The sequence below is a fragment of the Cervus elaphus genome, chromosome 6 (genome assembly GCF_910594005.1).
Source record: "Cervus elaphus chromosome 6, mCerEla1.1, whole genome shotgun sequence".
Classification (NCBI taxonomy): Eukaryota; Metazoa; Chordata; class Mammalia; order Artiodactyla; family Cervidae; genus Cervus; species Cervus elaphus.
The window spans coordinates 4,756,742-4,776,742 of record NC_057820.1 but is presented as its reverse complement, the minus strand read 5'-3'; the positions used below and the strand labels follow the sequence as shown (position 1 = coordinate 4,776,742).

The window sequence follows — 20,001 nt, the reverse complement described above, 5'->3', positions numbered from 1 at the left end:
GCACACTCCTAAGAGAGGAAGTTGCACTTTTATTATCATTAATAATTCTTATACTAAATGTCCTCCATTTCACATGCTGTGTGGTTTCCTTTCATCTTTTGGTGGCCCGAGCTTCAGGGCCTTCTTGCTGGACAGGTGTCCCCTGGGGCAGGGGAGGAGTCTGGGGTTGGACTCCCAGTTTGATCCACATATCAAGCCTGTGCAGCAGCTCCCCTCATTGCACAGTAGGCAGAGCCAGGCCCTTGCAAGAGTGTCGCCAGCCTGGGGTAGGTGCCCAGCATGCAGTAGTGGACTTGCTGAGATCCAGCAGGGTTGCAGGCCTTTTGGTATCCCTGTGGATTATTGCTTCCGTCTTTGGGAGAACACCTGGCTTTGACGCTTGCAAGTGAAGCAGGAGGGTGAGCATGTGTGAAGCTACCGTCTGTGACAGGAGAGGAGAGAGAAGGCCGGCTCCAGTGGGCAGGGGAAGACACAGGTCCTTAACGCAATTTTATTTAAGAAGTCAGAACACCCCCATCCACCCATTTCCTGCCGTTAGCACACCAGCTTAGCAGCTGTTCCCCTCATCCCTCTAGGCTGCTTTTCTGTATCCTGGGACCAAGAATCTGCCAATGCCAAGGGCTCACCACTCTTGAAAGTGAATGAAGAACGTCCGGATCTCCTTCGGGTAGATGGTGATGTTAGGGCCTCCCAGGGGTGGTAAGGGACGACTGAATTTGCCTGGGAGCAGAGAGGGTCTGTCCAGCACGGCCCCTGGACCACCTGCTTCCCCAGGTCCCCTCCTCCCAGCATCCCCCTCACAACACAGCTCCTGCTGTGTCTGTGGCTCCCACTGTGACCACAGCCCTCAGCTGCCCCCTCTTGATAGGACTCCACTGCCAGGGAGGCCTCTTTCATATCTGGCCTCCCCTGAGGGCACAGCACAGTCAAGGCATGTACAGGGGTCCTGGCCCCACTTGGCCTCGTATCTCCATGGGTTGTGGCACCATATATATGCCTAAGAGTAATCTTCTCACTGAGGCCATGAGGGGGCTCTGCCCTTGATCTCAATGGGCTCTCCTTAGATGCACCCTGGGGTTTAGGCTTTATGCTTGGGATGAAAGTTGTTCATCCATTCATCCACACATGCTACCATCCATCCATCCACCCCTGAATCCAATTCCTCCACCCTTCCATTGTTGTCACTCCATCCAACCTCTAGTCATCCATGAAACATCCAACTTCTTCCCATCCGTCCTCTCATCCATCCACCCATGCATACATCATCCATCCATGTTCCTTTCTTCCTTCCATTCATCTTTCATCCATCCATTATCCAACCATGTATCTTCCTGCATCCATACTTTCCTTCCTTCCTTACATCCTTTTTTGCCAACTAAATACCCTTCATTCCATCATTCTATAATGCATTGGCTGGGTGTCTACCAAAATCATTGCAGATGGTGACTGCAGCCATGAAATTAAAAGACACTTGCTCCTTAGAAGAAAAGCTACGACCAACCTAGACAGCACATTAAAAAGCAGAGACATTACTTTGCCAACAAAGGTCCATCTAGTCAAAGCTATGGTTTTTCCAGTAGTCATGTATGGATGTGAGAGCTGGACTATAAAGAAAGCTGAGTGCCGAAGAACTGATGCTTTTGAACTGTGGTGTTGGAGAAGACTCTTGAGAGTCCCTTGGGCTGCAAGGAGATCAAACCAGTCAATCCTAAAGAAACTGGAAGTCCTGAATATTCATTGGAAGGACTGATGTTGAAGCTGAAACTCCAATACTTTGGCCACCTGATGTGAAGAACTGACTTATTTGAAAAGACCCCGATGCTGGGAAAGATTGAAGGCAGGAGGAGAAGGGGACAGCAGAGGATGAGATAGTTCGATGGCATCACTGACTTGATGGACATGAGTTTGAGTAAGCTCTGGGAGTTGGTGATGGACAGGGAAGCCTGGCGTGCTGCAGTCCATGGGTTTGCAAAGAGTCAGACATGACTGAGCGACTGAACTGAACTGCAGTGTTTACCTACATACCCAGACTATGCTGTGTGCAGTAGATAAAGAAGAGATAAACAGCTCAGAGCCAACTGACAAGGAAGGAGGAGCAGAGGAGGCACCTGACCAGACATGAACCCCAGGGAGCCTGACTAGGAGCTGGTCCAGATGAAGGTCAAAGGCAGACCAAGTGGAGGGGGGAGCACTAGTAAACGCTGGGAGGCAAGAAGGAGCCTGGGGTTCACAGGAGTAAATGTTGGGTGTGCAGACACTGCACACCATGGAGGGCATCACAACCCCTTGGGGTACACATGCAAACCTTGGGTTCATCTGGACATGGGTGGGGGGTGTGGTCTTGAACACACATGTGCACACACATTCACACAGCCACACACACATGGACACACACACTCTGTGTGGAGCCCTGGCAGATGGAAACTGAACTGAAACTTAGAGTCTGCAAACTTCTTTGGTTGATGCAGGAAGGCTGAGACCCAGAGAAGGAGGATGGCCAGCTCCAGGTCACACAAGGCCTCAGGGGCAGAGCTGGGGTCTGGCTGGGGGTCAGGTTGGGGACCCAGGGCAGGGCCAGGACCAGGCTGAACCTCTGTAGCGGTGAAGGTCCCGCGTGCTCCAGGTCCAGCGATGCATCTTCCTCACATCCCAGGTCCCTGTGAGTGAGCGCTCCTCCACGGACACCACAGAGCCCAGTCCCCGCAGCACAGACTGCAGGCCAGAGCAAGGGAGGGGTGAGCACCCAGACCCCAGATCTGAGTAGAGACCCCGATGCAGCAGGGCGGCCACACCAGGGCCCAGCATCCCCCACATTCATTGTAGAGCAAGTCCCTGCGGGAGGAGGGGCAGCCCCATTTTACAGATGAGGAACTGAGGTCGGGGGCAGCTGATGCCCCAGTGCTGGCTGATCAGCATGCCCAGCAGGTGGCAGGCACGTTGAGCCACTCCAGCATCGAGTGCCTGTCTCTCCGCAATTCTCCCAGGAGCCCTGCGTGGTCCTGGGATGATGTCCGTTATGTTATGCATCCCCTTGTCCTGAATGAGCATCAAACCAGCCTCCAGGCTGAGAGTGGAGGTGGGTGAACACTCTTCCTGGGAAGGAAGGACAGGTGGCTGCCCCAAGGGCGGGGGTTGTTTTGCAGGAGCTTCCCTGAGCTGGGGGAGGGGAAGGCGTGGAGGGCAGGCTCCCTCTGCTGCTACCATCCACCCTCTGCCTTTACATCTGCTCCTGAGGGCCGTGCCAACATGGGAGGGCAGAGGTCGGGGTCGGGACACTGACACCCATCAGGTGTGCTAGCCTCTCAGCATCCCTGTGGGCAAAGACTCTCTCCTCCCCATTTACAGGTGAGGAGACTGAGGCCCAGAACCCAGGGGCCCACGAAGCCCAGAGGAGGCACCCAGACTCGCCCCTGGACTGTGTGATCACCCACTAGGGAGGCTGAGAGAATCTGTTCACTTTCTTATTATGCATGTAACTTCTGTGTAGTGTAAGAAGATGTGCTACAAGAAAAAATGATAAACAAAATACATCTGTGTTACATGATGGTAAATTCAGAAGACCATCGTGACGGAGGGTGAGGGACCCCCAGGTTCCTTTGTGAGACCACCCTGATGTGGTATTTGCCAGGTGCCATATGAGTCTGGGTAGTCACACCAGGGTTTGTCTCCCGAGGGCGTGTCCTCCTGGGGGCCTGACTCTGTGATGTCGGAGCAGGCCACGGGAGGGCGGTTACCTGCAGGTTCACCGTCACAGGCTGAGACAGCACGGGGTCCTGGTCCACCTCATACAGGTGCTGGAGCCGCAGCAGGACACGGCGCAGGTCTGCCTTGGCCTCGCGGTTTCGGTCTTAGGGACGGAAGGAAGGTGGCCTTGAGGACAACAGTCTCTGCCTGGCCCTTTACACTCTCACCTCCATTTCACAACTTCAACCTCCCTCGGAGGCAGCTAACACAGCCCAACTTTGCAGATGAGTCAAACCAGGCTCAGAGAGGGGTGAGCACGTGCCCAGACACACACAGCTGGTGTGCATCAAGAAGGAGCGGGGAGGATTCCAACCCAGGTGCAGCCAAAGTGACCGCTTCCCACCGCCCACACCAGGGCTGTTCCAGCCATCTGAAAGTCTTCGTTCTTGTTCACTGAGGTGAGGTCCTCATTGGGCCTGTCCCTCCAGCCTCCTGTTCCCTGGAAGATTCTCTCTGCCCCAGCCCCTGTGAAGGGGGGTGTGGCCTTGTAACCCTGAAGATGAGGCACCATCACAAATGTGACTGTACACAGTCACTGCTGGTCCTTTGAGACCCAGTGAGAAGGGCCATCATGCCGATCCCCCAGAACACAGGGACAAAATGACCTGTGCTGTGGGAAGACAGTGATGCTGTGGGCTCCTTGTTACTTTGCATAAGAAGTTTGCAATGTCTGTTGTCTCCATTTGTAGTGCCAAGGTTAGGGACTGGAGCTCTAGAATCAGGGAAGGACTTCTTGGTGCAGAACATGAAGTTGATGAGGATAATGGTGATGAAGGTGGTGGTGACGATAATGATGGCAGTGATCAAGCTGGTGGTGATTCCTTGAGGTTTCAAGCATCATGAGAGGCAGCAGGCCTCACGGCATCCCTTGCGGCTGTGGCTCCCCTGGCTCAGTCTATACCAGTCTCTCTCTAACAGGATGGACTTGACCAGCCCAGCCACTTTTGTCTACAGAGTTGAGCCACACTCAGCAACAGCCCTCTATCAGGGACAAAGATGACCTTTGGCCTCTGCCTCTTTTTCCTCCTTCTCCCATTCCACAGACTTTTACGCTGGAGGGTGACAGCCCTTGGTGGGTCTCTGAGAGCAGGAGGGCAGCTGAGGCATAGTGAGCCCTGCCGTTGAGATACACGGAGTGTAACAGAGCAGGCAGGGTGGAGCAGACGCCTTGGTGATATGACTAATGGGTTCCTGGCAGTTGTTTCCTCCTCCAGGAAGCCCTCCCTGATCACCTGCTGGGGGCTTCCCTCTGTACACAGTCACTGCATCTGATGTTATCCAGACCCACCGTGTTCCTGCTTGCTGAGTGACCTGCCTCCCTGAGGGCCTCAGATCCCTCATTGGGCAAAAAGGGAACCAGGTGACCTCACAGAGCCTGGACTACTCTGAGGAGAGCCCCTCTGTCCAGTGATGGGCTGGGGGACCGGGCTGGCATGTGGAGGCAGGAGCGAGTCTGGACGCCTGAATACCTGCCTCACCTTTCCGGAGAGTCCACAGGTGCTCTTTGTGGCTTGAGCTGTACTTCCAGCCGGGGATGCTGAGGATCTGCAGGTGGACGCTTGGGGGCAGCATCACTGCCTCTTGCTTCCTGGGGCCTGAGCCATGCCGGGCAGTCTCTGCAAGGCAGATGGACAACAAGGAGAGGCTTTGGGCCAAACTCTCCTCCTGACACTCACAGCTCGCCACACTAAGTCCCCCGCTTCATCTGATCTCACTTCCTCCCACCTGTGGTCCACAGGGCAGGCATCCTGAAGCACCTGTTCATGCAAAAGCCCCAGCCTGCCTTGAATCTCTGGTCCAGACGGTTCAAACTGCAGACCGGGAGATGGGACCAGAGAGAAGACGCCATTTCTTCCAGAACTCGCAGGGAGTTCACACAGAGACCTGCTCTGTGAACAAGGTCTCAGACGCCAGCTCCCGTGCTGACATCTATCGCTGCCTCTGCCCAGACAGATTCAGCCCTCCTCTTCCAAGAGATGCTCTGGGCTCCAGCTGGAGCCGCCATCGCCTCACAACTCCCAGGCCTCAGTGATTGGTCAGGCTTGGGTCATGTGATTTGATCAGGGCCAATCAGAACCTTTCACTGGGATCTCTGCTCTTGAAACAGGAGTCTGAAGACTCCTTCCCTGGGGCTTCCTTGGTGGCTCAGACGGTAAAGAAACTACCTGGAATGCAGGAGAGCCGGCTTTGATCCCTGGATCAGGAAGATCCCTGGAGGAGGAAATGGCAACCCATTCCAGTATTCTTGCCTGGAGAATTCCTTGGACAGAGGAGCCTGGTGGGCTACAGTCCGTGGGGTCACTTAGTGACTAACACACATACACACACACAGCTATATGACCTTAAATGAGTCATTGAACCCTCTTTGCACCTCAGGTTGCCCACAATTAAAATGAGAAGCCTGGATCTGAGGCGTCTGGTCACTTTCTGCCCCATAGGAGCCCAGATCCCTGCAGGCACCAGCTCAGCCGCATCCCTAGACAGGGCGGCTCACCCGGGGGCAGTGATGACAGGTGCACTGAAAGGACCCCCCACCTCACCATTCATCTCTCTGAGCATCACGACGGGCCGGTGCTGCAGCGCCAGCCCACTCCTCTGGCGCAGGCCACTGGTGAGGGTCCAGGGTCCCAGAAGCAGCCAGAGCACCGGGTGGACGACCGAGGAGTCGTTCAGTGTGAGGTCGTTGTCCAGGGCCCACTTGTCGTTGTTCCACAGCCGCCGGTGGAGCATGACCTGCAAAGGACAACTGTCTGACCAGGTCTGCCTGGACCATGGGCTGCTTGTGAGTGACCAGAGGGGCCTCCTCCTACCTCCACCTGCCCGTTCCCTTGGCTGGAGACGCCGTGCGCCTGCTCGGACAGCAACATCAGCCTGCTTCGTCTGTCCTGGATGAAGGCTGATTGCACCATGGGGTAGTAATTCTGTGGACAGAAACATTGGCAGGCTGGTGGTGGGAGCAGTGGGCCAGGTCAGCCAGCAGGCCTGGGGTCTCCCTATGGCCCCAGGCGGCCTCCTGCATGGATGCAGCAGCAGCCCAAGGTGGCATGGTAGACAGGGGGAGGGGCTCTGAGTTCTGAGATGGACGCACTGGGATTCTAAGCCAGCTGCACTGCTTCCTGACCTTATGCCCTGGGGGACCCAGCCCACCTGAGCCTCAGTTTCCCCATCTGTAAAATGTGCCCAAAAGGTCCCCCTGCTGCAGGGGGATAATGAGGCATTTGTGCCAGTCCAGCCTGGGATGCCCTCCAGCCAGGGGTTCCCAAATAGAAAGGGGCTGGTGTCTGGGCTGCAAAGCACTCACAGAGCCCTGCCCTTTTCTCTGTTGGAGCAAGATGTCCTGAGCTGATTGTCCTGGACCTTCTGGAGCCCAGACCACGGTGGGTGAGGCCCAGCCACAGAGATGAAGGGACAGAAACTCATGGAAGACAGAGCAGGGAGGGATCAAACCCCCTCTCAGGGCCACGGTTTAAGGAGAGACAGCTAATAAGGACAGAGGCTCAGGAGGTGCCCAGCACAGTGCTGCCTCTGGATCATCCCAGCCCTCAGCACAGCTCTGGGGGAGGTCACTCAGTTCCCAGGAGAGCACCGAGGCCCAGAGACATACAGGGACTCGCCTAAGGTCATGCTGCTGGAGGCAGAGGCCCTGGGAGCTGATTGATTTTGGAGTTCAGCCCCTGTTCAGCTCTCCCAGGAAGACAGGCTGTGGCTCAGCTCAGAGCAGCCAAGGAGGGTCATACCCCATTCAGGCCTAGACAGGTACCATCAGATTAATCCTCAAGTAACCCCCAGTGGGTCATCCATTGACTGAGGAGGACCCGCGGTGCACACAGACCTCAGGGACACGCCTCACACACGGTGACCCCAGACTCTGAGACCAGGTCTGAACACGCCTGGGCCACAGGCCCGAGGGGCAGACACCCTAGGGGAGATGCGCTGGAGCTTAAGGGATCTCTCCTGCCTTCTGGAAACCTGCCATCAAGACTGTATCTCTGGCTGCCATTACCCCAGAACAGCTCAAGGTGTACCTGAGCGATGATGTTGTTCGTGTAGTTCCTGTAGGGCCTGCGCTGCATCTGGTAGCCATTGTTGTCCGAGTAGAGGACCCGCCCCGTGTTCAGGTCAGTGCTTGTCCTCAGGATGGCCTCACGATTCAGCTCCAAGGGGCCCACCCGGTACTCCTGCTCTATGCGATGGCAGAGCAGCTCCCCGTCAGAGCTCGGGGGCCCATGGGCCAGCCGAGAGTAGATGGCAAACGTGGGCTCCCTGTCATCCACCTCCCTGGAGGAGAAGCAGGACAGATAGGTCAAGCCCGGGGAGCCTACTGGACGCCCCGCCCTTCTCCTTTCTTCCTTTGTCTTCCTCCCTCCATCCTTCCTGCAGCCAGGAAGGATGCTTGGGAGCATCCTTGGGGATGCCTCCAAGGGGAGCCTGCTTGGAATAGAGAACAGGAGGGACCCTGTCCTCTGAAGACTCTGGGTACCCAGCCATGCTGGCGGCTCTGTCTGTCCTGCTGATGGAAACACAAGAACTGCTCTCGTGCTGGTCACTGTCACCATGGGCTCCTGTCCCACCTCTGGACTCAGGTGCCCCCAAGGTGACACAGCGCAGGCCAGAGAGCAGGCCTGCAGAGACTGGAGCAGCTCATGACGTCATGGGGCTTCCAGGGAGGAAGGACCGTGCGCCAAGCCCAGGTCCAGGAGCTGGGTGTCTGCAGCAAGGACGGGCCCCCATTGCCTCAGTCACCTGCCTGTGAGCACGTCCACGTGCTGAGCACAGCCAGGGGGCCGCCCTCACCTGTAGAAGTCCTGCCGGATCTCAGTCACCAGCGGCCCCGCCACAATCTCCATCCTCACAGCCTCCCACGCGGGCTTTGCTTTACCACTGGGTCTAAACACATAATTGTCCGAAATGGGGCCTTGATCAAAATCACTCTTCGCGTGATACTCCATGAAAGTCTGGGTCACCTGGACTGTTTGGTTACTCCACCTGCACAGAGAGGAAGGAGAAAACAGCGTCATCATCTTGGACAATGTGTCATCCTTATGCTGGAACCAGGCTCACAGAGCCTCTATGGAGATGCCAGCCTGGAACCAGGGGTGGACACAAACAACCTCCTCGGCTCTTCAGTGACAGCTATGAGGTCACTGAGTGAAGTTCACGCACTTGGCTTGGAGGAGAGCTGGCTGGACCCACCAGAGCCCACGCGGCATCAGACCCTATCTGTGTCCAGGAGTGGATCCCACAGCGGAGGGCACACAGGCTTCAGTGCAGGCTCCTGAGGATACAAAGCTGAGAGTGTATCATGTCTGCAGAGGCTTTGCCTTCATTGGCCTGGCCCCATTATCCTAGATGCCAGCAGGGGGATACCTACTCCTTCAGGAGGTCATCAAGCCAGGACATCATGGAACTCTGTCACTCTGGTACTGTCCTCATGTCACTTGCCAGGGCCTTCACTTAACCTTCATCCTTTTCTCTGGACCCCCACAGGCAGGGATTATGAACCCATCTCAGGACGGAGGCATAGCGCACTGGGAGATACGACCTCATTTCCTGAGATCCCACACGCAGGAAGTACCAAGGAGGACTCAGGTTCAGTTCCAAACCCAGGCTCCATTCTCACCCCCTTAGGTTAGGACTGGAGGTGTGGATACACTGGGGATAAAGGAGGAATTGGCTCAGAGCCTTGCACACATGGGTTTGCATTGTCCCCCTGGGTGTGACCTAAGCAAAGGCGCAGCTATGCATTCGTATCCCAGCTGGCCCTGTCTGACAGCAGGGGTTGAAGAAGTGACATGTCTGTGCCCCTTTGTGGATTTCTGTAGGGTTCTTGTGGCCAAGGAAAGAAGAGGTCTTGGAGGAATGCCCTCCTGAGCTCCTTAGAAGAGGAGAGGAGGAAAAGAACCCTTTTCATTAGTCTGGAACCCAAGCCTTTCTCATCTGACCCCAGGCCCCCGCCCCTAGCTTCCTTTCATAAGAGGTCCTCGCAGTGCCATGTTGAAACTTGCAAGTCAAACGCCACTATGGGAGACATTCACAAACCATGCACCTGATGATGGATGTGTATCTAGAAAATAGAAAGAACTCTTATTATTGTTGTTGTTCAGTCAATAAGTCAAGTTCAACTCTGTGACCCCATGGACTGCAGCCCACTAGGTTCCCCTGTACTCCGCTGTCTCCCAGAGTTTGTTCAGATTTATGTCCATTGAGTCAGTGGTGCTATCCGAGCAACTCATCCTCTGTCACACCATTCTCCTTTTGCCTTCAATCTTTCCCGGCATCAGGGTCTTTTCCAATGAGTTGGTTTTTCATATCAGGTGGCCAAAGTTTTGGAGCTTCAGCTTCAGCATCAGTCCTTCCAATGAATATTCAGGGTTGATTTCCCTTAGGATGGACTGCTTTGATCTCCTTGCAGTCCAAGGGACTCTCAAGAGCCTTCTCCAACACCACAGTTCAAAAGCATCAGCTGTTTGGTGCTCAGCCTTCTTTATGTTCCAGCTCTCACATCCATACATGACCACTGGAAAAACCATAGCTTTGATATATATTGGACTTCCCTGGTGGCTTAGATGGTAAAGCATCTGCCTACAATGCAGGAGACCCGGGTTTGATCCCTGGGTCGGGAAGATCCCCTAGAGAAGGAAATGGCAACCCATTCCAGTACTCTTGCCTGGAAAATCCCATGGACGGAGGAGCCTAGTAGGCTACAGTCCATGGGGGTCACAAAGAGTCGGACACAACTGAGCGACTTCACTTCTACTTCTTCTTCTTGATTTATATGGACCTTTGCTGGCAAAGTGATGTCTCTGCTTTTTAATACACTATCTGGGTTTGTCAAAGCTTTCCTTCCAAGGAGTACATGTCTTTTAATTTCATGGCTGCAGTCACCGTCCACAGTGATTTTGGAGCCCAAGAAAATCAAATGTGTCATTACTTCCATTTTGTCCCCTACTATTTGCCATGAAGAGATGGGACCAGATGCCATGATCTTAGTTTTTCGAATGTGGAGTTTCAGGCTGGCTTTTTCACTTTCCTCTTCACCTTCATCAAGAGGCTCTTTACTTCCTCTTCACTTTCTGTCATTAGAGTAGTATCATTTGCATACCTGAGGTTGTTGATATTTCTCCCAGCAATCTCAATTCCAGCTTATGATTCATCCAGCCCAACATTTTGCAAGATACACCCTGCATATGAGTTAAATAAGCAGGAAGACAATATACAACCTAGATGTACTCCTTCCCCAGTTTGCAACCAGTCCATTGTTCCCTGTCCACTTCTAACTGTAGCTTCTTAACCTGCATACATGTTTCTCAGGAAAAGGATAAGGTGGTCTGGTATTCCAGTCTATCTCAGAGTTTTCCACAATTTGATGTGATACACCTAGTCAAAGGCTTTAATGTAGTCAATGAAGCAGACATCTTCCTAGAATTCCCTTGCTTTTCTATGATCCAATAAATGTTAGTAATTTGATTTCTGGTTCCTCTGCCTCTTTGAAACTGAGCTTGTACATCTGGAAGTCCTCGGTTCACTTATTGCAGAAGTCTGTCTTGAAGGATTTTGAGCATAACCTTGCTAGAGTTGGTGCAAAATAATTGTGGTTTTTGCATTGTTGAAATTTGCAGTTTGATATTGGAATACATTCTTAAATAAATGAAATTATATGTCATTTTAATGTGCATTTCTCACTTTATGTTTTTCTGCCAATGACATTACTTCCTGTTTGTTTTATATTTATTTTAGGCTACAGAAATTATGTTAGATAAAAAGCAAATTTCAACGATTTTCTTATTTGAGTTCAAAATGAGTTGTAAAGCAGCAGAAACAACTTGCAACATCAACAATGTATTTGGCCCAGGAACTGCTAACAAATGAACAGTAAAGTGATGGTTCAAGAAGTTTTGCAAGGTAGATGAGGGTCTTGAAGATAAGGAGAATATTGGCTGGCCATCAAAAGTTGACAACAACCAATTAAAAGCCATCATCAAAGCTGGTCCTCTCACAACCACATGAGAAGTTGCCAAAGAATTCAACGTCAATATTCTACCATCATTCAGCATTTGAAGCAAATTAGAAAGATAAAAAAGCTTAATAAATGGGTGCCTCATGAGTTGACTACACGAAAGCCTTCGACTGTGTGGATCACAATAAACTGGAAAATTCTGAAAGAAATGGAAATACCAGACCACCTGACCTACCTATTGAGAAACCTGTATGCATGTCAGGAAGCAACAGTTAGAACTGGACATGAAACAACAGACTGGTTCCAAATAGGAAAAGGAGTACGTCAAGGCTGTATATATCACCCTACTTATTTAACTTATATACAGAGTACATCATGAGAAACGCTGGGCCTGAAGAAGCACAAGCTGGAATCAAGATTGCCGGGAGAAATATCAATCACCTCAGATATGCAGATGACACCACCCTTATGGCAGAAAGTGAAGAGGAACTAAAAAGCCTCTTGATGAAAGTGAAAGAGGAGAGTGAAAAAGTTGGCTTAAAGCTTAACATTCAGAAAACTAAGATCATGGCATCTGGTCCCATCACCTCATGGTAAATAGATAGGGAGACAGTGGAAACAGTGTCAGACTTCATTTTTGGGGGCTCCAAAATCACTGTGGATGGTGACTGCAGCCATGAAATTAAAAGATGCTTACTCCTTGGAAGGAAAGTTATGACCAACCTAGACAGCATATTAAAAAGCAGAGACATTAATTTGCCAACAAAGGTCCATCTGGTCAAGGCTATGGTGTTTCCAGTGGTCATGTATGGATGTGAGAGTTGGACTGTGAAGAAAGCTGAGCACTGAAAAATTGATGCTTTTGAACTGTGGTGTTGGAGAAGACTCTTGAGAGTCCCTTGGACTGCAGGGGGATCCAACAAATCCATCCTGAAGGAGATGAGTCCTGGGTGTTCATTGGAAGGACTGATGCTGAAGCTGAAACTCCACTACTTTGGCCACCTCATGAGAAGAGTTGACTCATTGGAAAAGACCCTAATGCTGGGAGGGATTGGGGGCAGGAGGAGAAGGGGACGACAGAGGATGAGATGGCTGGATGGCATCACCGACTCGATGGGCATGAGTTTGAGTGAACTCCGGGAGTTGGTGATGGACAGGGAGGCCTGGCGTGCTGCGATTCATGGGGTTGCAAAGAGTCGGACACGACTGAGTGACTGAACTGAACTGAACTGAACATGAGCTGACCAAAAATAAAAAAAATTGGCCTTTTGAGTCTCATCTTCTCTTATTCTATACAACAACGATGAACCAATTCTCAATCAAATCATGAAGTGTGGCAAAAGTGGATTTTGCATGACAACCATCAACGACCAGCTCACCGGTTATCTGAAAAGAAGCTCCAAAACACTTCCCAAAGCCAAACTTGCACTGAAAATGAAAGGTCATGGTCACTGTTTGGTGGCCTGCTGCCAATCTGATCCACCACAGCTTTCTGAATCCCATCAAAACCATTATATCAAAGAAGTATGCTCAGTAAATCTAAAATGCTTCCACAACCAGCAGGAGACAGAAAATGCTTTCCAAGAGTTCATGGTATCCTGAAGCACAGATTTTTATGCTATAGGAATAAACAAACTTTTTTCTCACTGGCAAAAATGTGTTAACTGTAATGGTTCCTATTTTGATTAATAAAGATGTATTTGAGCCTAGTTATAATGATTTAACAAGCTTCCCAGGTGGCACTACAGGTAAAGAACCCTCCTGCCAATGCAGGAGATGTAAGCCATGTGGGTTAGATTTCTGGGTTGGGAAGATTACATGGAGGAGGGCACGGCAACCTACTCCAGTATTCTTGCCAGAAGAACCCCATGGACAGGGGAGCCTGGTGGGCTATCATCCACAGGGCCAAAAAGCGCTGGACATGACTGATGTGACTTGGCACACATGCACACACGTCAGGATTTGAAATCCACAGTCTGAAACCGCAAATACTTTTGCACCAGAAAAAGGAATTGTTTGTGAAATGAGCACAGTTGTACGGTAGCTGGAACATTCTTTGGCATTGCCGTTCTTTGGGACTGGAAGGAAAACTGACCTTTCCCAGTTCCGTGGCCGCAGCTGAATTTTCCAATTTTGCTGACATATTGAGCGCAGGACTTAATCAGCATCATCTTTTAGGATTTGAAATAGCTCAACTGGATTTCCATTAGCTCCACCAGCTTTGTTTGCAGTAATTCTTCCTAAGTTGAAAGAACTCTTACAACTCCATAATAAAGACCAATCCAATTTTGAGATGGGCAAAAGACCTAAAAAGACATTTCACCAGAGAAGATGCCCAAATGGCCAACAGGCCCGTGGAGAGATGCTCAATGTCTGTAGCTCTCAGGGTATGCAAATCAAAGTCACAATGAGACGCCACAACATATCCACTAGAATAGCTATATCCAAAAGGCAGATAAAGACAAGTGTAGGTGGAGATGTGGAGAAATTGGACCCTCATACACTTGGATAAGAATGCAAAATGGGTGCTCGCTTCGGCAGCACATATACTAAAATTGGAACGATACAGAGAAGATTAGCATGGCCCCTGCGCAAGGATGACACGCAAATTCGTGAAGCGTTCCATATTTAAAAAAAAAAAAAAAAGAATGCAAAATGGTGCAGTCATATGGGAAACAGTCCAGCCATTTCACAAAGAGCTTAACATAAGAGTTTCCTGTGACCTAGTAATTCCACTCCTAGGAACTGACCCAAGAGAAAGGAAAGCTTTTGTCCACACAAAACCTTGTACATTCATTTTCACAGCAGTCTTTTTCACCATAGCCCCAGAGTGGAAACCACCCACATGCTCATGAGATGAGGACTAGATAAATGAACCAAGGGATATCTGTCAGAGGAATATTATTGGGCCCTGAAGAGAAATAGTTTCACTCACACTGCAGTGTGGGTGAAACTTGGAAAAGTCAGGAAGATAGACAGCAGGACATGAGTTCTCCTCCTGGGAGGCAACGTGTGGGGTTGTGGCTTAGGTGTGAGGCATCTGAAGGTGGGCAGAAAGGGGCTGGGAGTTGGAGCTGGCCTTTCAGGGTTCTGCAAAAGGGGCATGGGGCCCGAGTGATGACAGAGCTCAAGCTGGCCTGCAGACTCCACCTTTCCCAGCCAGACACCAGGGCGGGGGGCACTCAGAACCTGCTGGGGTGACACCCTATTTCTGCTGCTCCCCCACACTCTCTGCAGTCTGTCCTGCCTCCGTGCCTCATGCCCTCTCAAGGAGGACTTGTGGGCTGACTGGAGGACCAAGCCCCATCAGGGGCAGGGGGGTCCTGGTCTGTTCTTTTAGACTGCTGACAGATGACGGGGCTGAGCTCCAGGTGACACTCACCTCACAGCATGGCACCCTGCCTTCCTCCCCTTCTCTGTCTGCCTCTTCCTTCTCTTTCTTTACCTCACTTTCTTCCAGATGCTCCCCCAAGCTTCCTGCCCACTCCTGCCACCCACAGACTTCTGCTTCTGTTAGGAGATCACATCAGGAAACAGAAATGGATGTGTTGGACAAGAAGCTGAAAAAGAATAGAAACTGCCTGGGATGAGACCTGAGCATGCACAGGGTGGCTTCAAAATCTGGGAGCCTTTCCTGGGCTCAGCTGCCAAAGAATGCTGGTGAGTGAATAAATACTTGAATGGATGAATGGATGGATGGATGGAAGGATGGATGAATGAATGAATGAATAGGATGGAAGGATGAATGGATGGATGAGTGGATGGATGGATGCATTGATGTAGGATGGATGGAAATGTGGAGGGTTAGGTACATAGATGAGTGGGTGGGTGAGTGCATAGATGGATGGGAGTATGGGTGAATAGACAGATTTTTGTGGCTCTGAATATTAAAAAGTAGGTAACATGACTATTACCTATTCCCTAGATGTGATCTGCAATGCCCCATTTTCCATGAATCAAAACCTTTGGAATGAACAAATTCTAGAAAGGCTGTACAGATCTGGCCTAGATTCCCACAACTAGACATAAACCTGATTGCATTGCAGGGAGCTTCACCACAATCACACCCTCACCCTGCAGCTGAGGAAATGGAGACCCAGAAAGGGCATTACTTGCCCAGGTCCCAGGGTCCTCCTGACCTCAGAGGCAGCAACAGCTGCACCTCACCTCTCCCAGATGCTGTGCATCAAGTTGGTGTCCTTGTCTAGGAACACGGTGTAGCAGTCATTCTCCACAGGCACCAGGCTCCTGCCCGTCTGCCCGCCACTTCTCCTGAGTCTGCGTCCAAACTGCCTGGAGCTGGCCAAGGAGGTCACAGGCTCCAGAGTGTCCTCCTGGGGCCTCCTGCTGGGCTGGATGCTGTAGTGCTGGTAACTGAGTCCTGGGATCGTGGTCAGCACATGCAGGTCATAGGCAGAGGGCACCTCCTTTGATCTTTGGACCTGAAAGGCCTGAGGGACAAGATGAATGATGGATGTCAGGGATGGAAGATGCCTCAGTCTCCTTGGAAACCCTGGGCTTACACACCTGGTGGATGGAGTGCTTGCTCTGCACAGAGACAGCTGGGTCATCCATCACTGGGCTGAGCGGGTTTCCTCTCCTGCATCCTCTCTGCACAACAGAATCAGTCCTCTTCCCCATCCTTCCTCCTTCTCCACCAGGACTGCAAACCACCTGCCCTCCTCCCATACTCCTTCCTGTTCCTGCCTCTGAGCCTTTGCTCATGCTGTTCCCTCAACCTGGAAGCCTCGTCTTTGGAGAGTGGGCTCTTGTGTCTTAATCCTCCAACTTCCCTGAGGATGGAGGTTGCAAGGTCACCCCTGCAGGTCTTTCTCCATCTCCACATCATCTGATTCAGGCAAGGGAACTGAGAGACGACCTTGAATCCATGTGGGGAGTGGGGGGTGGGGCTCGCTCTCTAGGGAACAGATGTCATCTCTGGGTCCTGTGGGGGAGGATTTAGGGAGCTATGAGCAAATTCATGTTGCTTCTTACAGCCTCCAGCCTGGCCTTTCTCTGAACTAGCAGACACCCTGTCCCCACCCCACACCCCAAACCTCTCCTGAAGGTTTTCCTTCACCACAGTTATCATCTGTCACTTTCTACACTTTCTTATTTTCTTCCTGCCTGGATCCCCCCACTGGAATAGGAGCCCCCTGAGGGCAGGGACTTTTGTCTACTTGGTTATTAGTTTCTCCAGTGCCTAGAGTAATGCCTGACACACAGTAGGTGTTCAATAATATTGAAGTGCATTGACACTTAGGGAGTGTTGCCTTTGGGTGGGGAGAGGGATGCTTTGTGTTGGGTCTGCTCAACCCAACCCCCTCCCCGCCCCTGATGACAATAAAAGAGTCTTCCTCCTCTGTCTCAGTTAAGGACTACTGCCCCGGCCAACAGGTCATCACTCCACACTTCAATTATCCATATCTGTGTCTGTTCCTTGAGTTCCATGGGGAGTTCAGTGTCAGGGACAAGTACTCAGCTAGGGGCCACACCAGAACAGACATTCAGGAGTGTTTGCTGAGTGGCTGACTGATGGTATCACCTCCTTCACCTCCTCTAGGAAGGGCTGGCTGGGTGACAGTAGGGTCACCTCTAGACCCAAGTCAAGCTCCAGGTATGGGAAGGCCATGGGGTGGGACCACACAGGATGTGGGTGTCTCAGAGAGGCAGCTGGGCCCTGCCCGTAACACAACACCTCCATAAGGATGCACATTTAGGACTCCTGATGGACTTCTCATGCAAAGTGGATATTTTCCTGAAAATATATATGCTCCCCATGTAACCCAGACCACTGTGAGACCTTGCAGGGTAAACACAGCAGAAGGGACTTCTGGTCAACTCAGATGCCCAAAGCCCAGGGTCAGACTTCTGGGTGGATCCACTGACCCTGATGGTGACTCACCCCTATGACACTGTCCTCACAGTGAGGGCAGCCTGTCACATGTTCCCTTTAGATGCCCACTTCTGGGGGCTCAGCCCAGAGCAGGGGCAGCAACAGGGCATGCACCTTAGATGGGATGTCCCCCTTACCTGTGCAGGCACGGGGCGGCCTGACTCATCTGTGACTCTGACACTGGGCAAGTCCACAGTCAGGGTGATGATGGTGGTGACCGTCCAGGCCAGCGGGTTGTAGACCACCGCAAAGCGTCCCCCAGGATCTGGGCCTGCAGACAGAGAACAGGCTCTACTGCTGCCACCTGACCCACCCCTCACCCCTGGTGCCCCTCGGAACAAGGGAAACTGAGGCAGGTGAGACCAGCCCGGCAGAGTCCAGGGGGAAGGACAGGCAGACAGACACATGGGCTCCTACGTGCAACCCCTTCCTCATCTGTTCCACCTGTGTCCTGGTTCCCAGGAGGGGTGGGGGGGGCATCCCCCCAGAGATGAGCTCCTCACTCATCTTTTCCTGTCATCCCACTTTACTGGTGAGGACACTCAGGTGCAGAGAGAAGGGTCAGCTGTCCAAGGTGACCCATGTCCTAAGGCCTGAGTCCAAAGCCTAAGCGCTTGGCAATGTACAGACAGAATTCTCTGGAGCTTGAAGGGTCAAGATCAATCACCAAGGTCAGCCCTGGAGGCCTCTTTGGTATGAACCTGGATTCTCTTTCTGCTCCTTCCCCATCCCATGTGCCCCAGGCTATGACCACGTCCGATGACTCCCGGATCCCTGGACACGGCACACACTGTCCAGTCTCTGGCTTCTGCCCAGGCAGTTCCCATGGCTGGATGCCTTCCTGGGCTCTCCACCTGCCCCTTGCTTGGGGAGCTGCCCCCGTGAGCTCATGGGAATGGCTGGCCCTACAAGACACTGGAAGGACCCAGTTCTACCTCCCTTTCTATTACTGTCATCCCCTGCGGACCCCACTCCCTGTGAACAGGGTTCCAGTCTGCTGCACCCCTGACTCCAGGGCCCTTCCAGAGTCTGAAGGTAGGATGGGACTGTACACAGACGCAGATCGGAGGTCAGAGCTGGGGAGGGGAGGGGAGGGGCGGGGAGGGGAGGGCGGAGTGGGGAGGGGAGGGGCGGAGCGGGGAGGGCACAGTGCCAGAGGGTGAGCATGGGCCATGGGAGGGTGGGCGGGCCACATGCTTCTGCAGGGAGAACAGTTGTCTCTGTTTGCCCAGGATTTTCAAGGATGAAGCGCGTCAGCTCCAGGCAAACGGGGTGATACTGACTCTCCACCTGTGAAACCCTCATAGACAAGAAGCTGGTCACGTGGCAGCCCAGATGTGATGTGCCTCCAAGCTGAGCTCAGGAGGGAGGGCAGGAGCCAGTCTGGCCAAGGTCCCTGAGAAAACTGCATGCTGTCTGCTGAGCTGGGGAGCACTTGGCTAAGGTGCTAGGCTTTCAAGCTAGGCTTAAGCAGTATGTGTGACCTGTGTGACCCTGGGCAGGTCCAGGACCTGTGTGTTGTGCGTGTGCCCTCAGCTATGAAGTGAGGACAGGAACAGTTTCAGCTTTCAGGATGTGTGATTCCTGTTAAGTCGCTCAATAGTGTGTGACTCTTTGAGACCCCATGGACTGCAGCATGCCAGTCTTCCCCATCTCTCACCATCTCCTAGAGCTTGCTCAAACTCATGTCCATTGAGTTGATGATGCCATCCAACCATCTCATCCCCTGTCATCCTCTTCTCCTCCTGCCCTCAGTCTTTCTCAGTATCAGGTTCTTTTCCAATGAGTCAGCTCTTCACATCAGGTGGACAGACTTGGAGTTTCAGCTTCAGAATCAGTTCTTCCAAAGAGTATTCAGGGTTGCTACCTTTTAGGATTGACTGGTTTGATCTTCTTGAGCCCAAGGGAATCTCAAGAGTCTTCCTCAGCACCATAGTTCAAAAGCATCAATTCCTCTGTGCTCTGCCTTCTTTATGGTCCAGTTCTCATATCCATACATGACTACTGGAAAGATCATAGCTTTGACTATATGGACCATTGTCAGCAAAGTGATATCTCTGCTTTTTAATACCCTGCCTAGGTTTGTCAAGGCTTTTCTTCCAAGAAGCAAGGGTCTTTTAATTTCATGGCTGCACTCACCATCTGCAGTGATTTTGGAGCCCGAAAAAATAGTCTTCCACTGTTTTCATTTTTCCCCATCTATTTGTCATGAAGTGATGGGACCAGATGCCATGATCTTCGTTTCTGACTGTTAAGTTGTAAGCCAGCTTTTTCACTCTCCTCTTCCACCTTCCTCAAGGGGCTCTTTAGTTCCTCTTCACTTTCTCCCATAATGGTGGTGTCATCTGCATATCTGAGGTTATTGATATTTTTCCTGGCAATCCTGATGCCAGTTTGTGCTTCA

General features: G+C 51.9%; 1 protein-coding gene and 1 non-coding gene across 2 annotated transcripts in view; one reads left to right on the top strand and one right to left on the bottom strand.

Annotated features, from left to right (window-relative positions):
- Positions 1-546: 546 nt before the first annotated feature.
- The window catches only part of LOC122696621 (epididymis-specific alpha-mannosidase-like), a 40,827-nt gene continuing 21,372 nt past the window's right edge, over positions 547-20,001 (bottom strand). Inside the window, exons 11-20 of the mRNA XM_043906881.1 lie at positions 17,735-17,868; positions 15,869-16,143; positions 8,539-8,730; positions 7,770-8,022; positions 6,555-6,665; positions 6,285-6,477; positions 5,223-5,360; positions 3,735-3,847; positions 2,582-2,712; positions 547-710 (exon numbers count right to left, since the gene is read on the bottom strand). Coding sequence (XP_043762816.1) covers positions 623-710; positions 2,582-2,712; positions 3,735-3,847; positions 5,223-5,360; positions 6,285-6,477; positions 6,555-6,665; positions 7,770-8,022; positions 8,539-8,730; positions 15,869-16,143; positions 17,735-17,868 — 1,628 coding nt within the window. The 3' untranslated portion in view covers positions 547-622. The remainder of the gene's footprint in view (positions 711-2,581; positions 2,713-3,734; positions 3,848-5,222; positions 5,361-6,284; positions 6,478-6,554; positions 6,666-7,769; positions 8,023-8,538; positions 8,731-15,868; positions 16,144-17,734; positions 17,869-20,001) is intronic.
- On the top strand, positions 14,227-14,333 carry LOC122696698. The gene has a single exon (XR_006341828.1). It is a non-coding gene; the product is annotated as a U6 spliceosomal RNA (small nuclear RNA).